We start from the raw sequence: 3,089 nt of genomic DNA, 5'->3' as shown, positions 1-3,089 counted from the left end.
CCACAGACAGGGCGCTGTTTGAAGTGGGCTTACAGAATGGAGAAATAAGAACTATCCGCCAAGTCACTGATAAAGATGCAGTGAAACAAAGACTGACTGTTATAGTGGAGGACAACGGGCAGCCCTCTCGTTCAGCTACAGTCATTGTTAACGTGGCGGTGGCGGACAGCTTCCCTGAATTGCTGTCGGAGTTCACTGACTTTACACACGACAAGGAGTACAATGACAACGTGACTTTTTACTTAGTGTTGGCTCTGGCTGTAGTTTCCTTCCTCTTCATCACGTGTTTAGTGGTTATTATATCAGTGAAAATCTACAGATGGAGACAGTCTCGCATCCTGTATCACTCCAATCTCCCTGTGATTCCATATTATCCACCACGTTACTCAGACTCTTTGGGGACAGGGACTCTCCAACACGTGTACAATTACGAGGTGTGCAGGACGACTGACTCCAGAAAGAGTGACTGTAAGTTCGGCAGAGCTGGTAGTCAGAACGTGCTGATAATGGACCCCAGTTCTACAGGGACGATGCAGCGGATACAGAATGAAAAGAGCATCCTGGATGAACCAGACTCTCCTCTCGAGGTTAGAATTTATAGTAGAAGCATACTACAACCACTTATAGTGTCCAGGACCATGGACAGAGACACAAAATCATGCCCATCACAGTATCTATCTATCTATCTATCTATCTATCTATCTCTCTCTCTCTCTCTATATATATATATATATATATATATATATATATATATATATATATATACTTGCATTCTAGCTATCTATCTAGCTATCTATAATAACATCTCAATATTCTATAGCTATTGCTGCAATTTCATTTTACGTCCCCAAGTGCCGCTGTTGGTTAGTGTGAGAAAAATAAGGACCCTATCCTGTGTGAAGTCCTCCCTCGTTTGTCTGATGCGTTATTAGAGCTCTATTTTTTATCAGAACTATATCCTGACAAAGCAAAGCGCCCAGCGCTGAGCAACGAACTCATGATCACATAGCCTATCTAGTCGGATTTCAACAGGATTGATTCGTTTTTCCATTCGTATTTTACGAAGGCTCTTGTCAGGATGGGCGTTCTTTGTTGCGTGGCCGAAAAATTTTCATGGAGGCCGCTGCTTCTCATGATTTGTGTCGCAGAAATGGCTCTCGGACAGGTCCGTTATTCTATACCTGAGGAAATGGCGACGGGCTCCCTTGTCGGGAATATCATTCAGGACCTCGGCTTGGACATTAAGCGGCTGAGATCAGGGCGGGCTCGGATATTTACCGAGGACGGCAGTGAGTACATTGGTCTGAATGCAGAAAAAGGAACTTTGGTAGTCGCTAAACGCATAGACAGAGAAGAATTGTGCAAGCAAGCGTCTCCCTGCTCTCTTCATTTCCAAATCATCCTAGAAAATCCAATGGAGTTGCATCGGATTGATGTAGAGGTTACAGATATTAATGATAATGCTCCGTTCTTTTCAAAGAAGGAATACAATTTCCAAGTTAGTGAATCTGCCTCACCAGGGGCTCGTTATTCGCTTGAGAGTGCCAAAGATCCCGATGTAGCACATAACACCATTCAAACATACAAACTCAACCCTACAGATAATTTCAAATTGAATGTTGTTGCTCGGTCTGATGGAACAAAATATATTGAAATGGTTTTACACACCACCCTTGACAGAGAAAAACAAGAAGAGCATAGGTTAACCCTGACTTCATTTGACGGTGGTAATCCTCAGAAATCGGGTTCTGTCAAAATAAATGTCGTTGTTTTAGATGCGAATGACAATGCACCAGTATTCAGCCAGACTGTTTATAGAGCAACTGTTCCTGAAAATGCGTCAAAGGGCACTGTTATTTTAAGAGTCAGTGCTACTGATAATGATAAGGGAGCAAACGAAGAGTTAATGTATTCGTTCTCCCACCATACCGATGGTGCAGCATCTCTGTTTAATATGGATCCGCATACCGGAGAAATTACCGTAATTGGTGTTTTAGATTACGAAAAAGCCAAACATTATGAAATAGACATTGAAGCTACAGACAAAGGAGGGTTGGCAGACACGGCAAAGGTGCTAATTGAAGTGACAGACCTGAACGACAATGCCCCTGTCATAAACATAATTTCCCTCTCTAATCCCATACCAGAGGACTCCGCTCCTGATACAGTTATAGCTATGCTCAATATTAAAGACTTGGACTCGGGTAAAAATGGCCAAGTTAAGTGTTTTATTAGCCTAGATTTACCTTTCAAAATCAAGTCATCATCGATGAATTTCTATAGCCTGATGTCTGACGATGTATTAGACCGGGAAACAGTGCCTGAATATAACATAACAATAACAGCAATGGATGAGGGTTCCCCGCCTTATTCGACAAACAAAACAATACGTTTAAGGATATCAGACGTAAACGACCACGCCCCAATGTTCCCACAACAATACCTGAATGCTTTCATCACTGAAAACAATTCACCTGGCATGTCACTCCTCTCTGTCAAAGCCAACGACAAAGACTCTGGGAACAATGCGCGCATTTCCTATTTTCTTGAGGATAGCCAACTGAATGGGATGTCAGCCTCGGCTTATTTTTCTGTGAATGCAGAGAGTGGAGTCATCCATGCAGTGCGCTCTTTTGACTATGAGCAGACGAAAGAGTTCCATATTCGCGTCAAAGCGCAGGATGGAGGCTCTCCTCCACTCAGTAGCAATGTGACTGTGAAAATACTGATCCAGGACCAGAACGACAACCCCCCCCAGGTTCTGTACCCAGTCCAGACTGGTGGCTCTCTGGTGGCTGAAATGGTGCCTCGTTCAGCAGATGTGGGCTATCTGGTGACTAAAGTGGTGGCTGTTGATGTGGACTCTGGACAGAATGCCTGGCTTTCCTATAAACTGCAGAAAGCCACAGACAGGGCGCTGTTTGAAGTGGGCTTACAGAATGGAGAAATAAGAACTATCCGCCAAGTCACTGATAAAGATGCAGTGAAACAAAGACTGACTGTTATAGTGGAGGATAACGGGCAGCCCTCTCGTTCAGCTACAGTCATTGTTAACGTGGCGGTGGCGGACAGCTTCCCTGAAGTGCTGT

The 3,089-nt window shown here is 43.8% G+C and overlaps 2 protein-coding genes across 2 annotated transcripts in view; both read left to right on the top strand.

Moving 5' to 3' along the window:
* Positions 1 to 986, top strand: part of LOC111646570 (protocadherin gamma-A7-like) — a 1,343-nt gene extending 357 nt beyond the window's left edge. Inside the window, exons 2-3 of the mRNA XM_087171001.1 lie at positions 7 to 587; positions 933 to 986. Of these exons, the coding sequence (XP_087027127.1) occupies positions 7 to 587; positions 933 to 986 (635 nt within the window). The remainder of the gene's footprint in view (positions 1 to 6; positions 588 to 932) is intronic.
* A 4-nt stretch (positions 987 to 990) lies between these two features.
* On the top strand, positions 991 to 3,082 carry LOC111646569 (protocadherin gamma-A11-like; the record flags this gene model as incomplete). Its single annotated transcript, XM_023396099.2, has 1 exon — positions 991 to 3,082. A coding segment is annotated over exon 1 (2,004 nt), but the record flags the coding sequence as incomplete, so codon positions are not given.
* Positions 3,083 to 3,089: the final 7 nt, after the last annotated feature.

This window comes from Seriola lalandi, unplaced genomic scaffold (genome assembly GCF_002814215.2).
Source record: "Seriola lalandi dorsalis isolate HSWRI2012SDOR001 ecotype SW California unplaced genomic scaffold, Sedor1 jcf7180002054973, whole genome shotgun sequence".
Lineage (NCBI taxonomy): Eukaryota > Metazoa > Chordata > Actinopteri > Carangiformes > Carangidae > Seriola > Seriola lalandi.
Note: the sequence above shows the minus strand (reverse complement) of the source record. Positions and strands in the feature narration are given on the sequence as shown.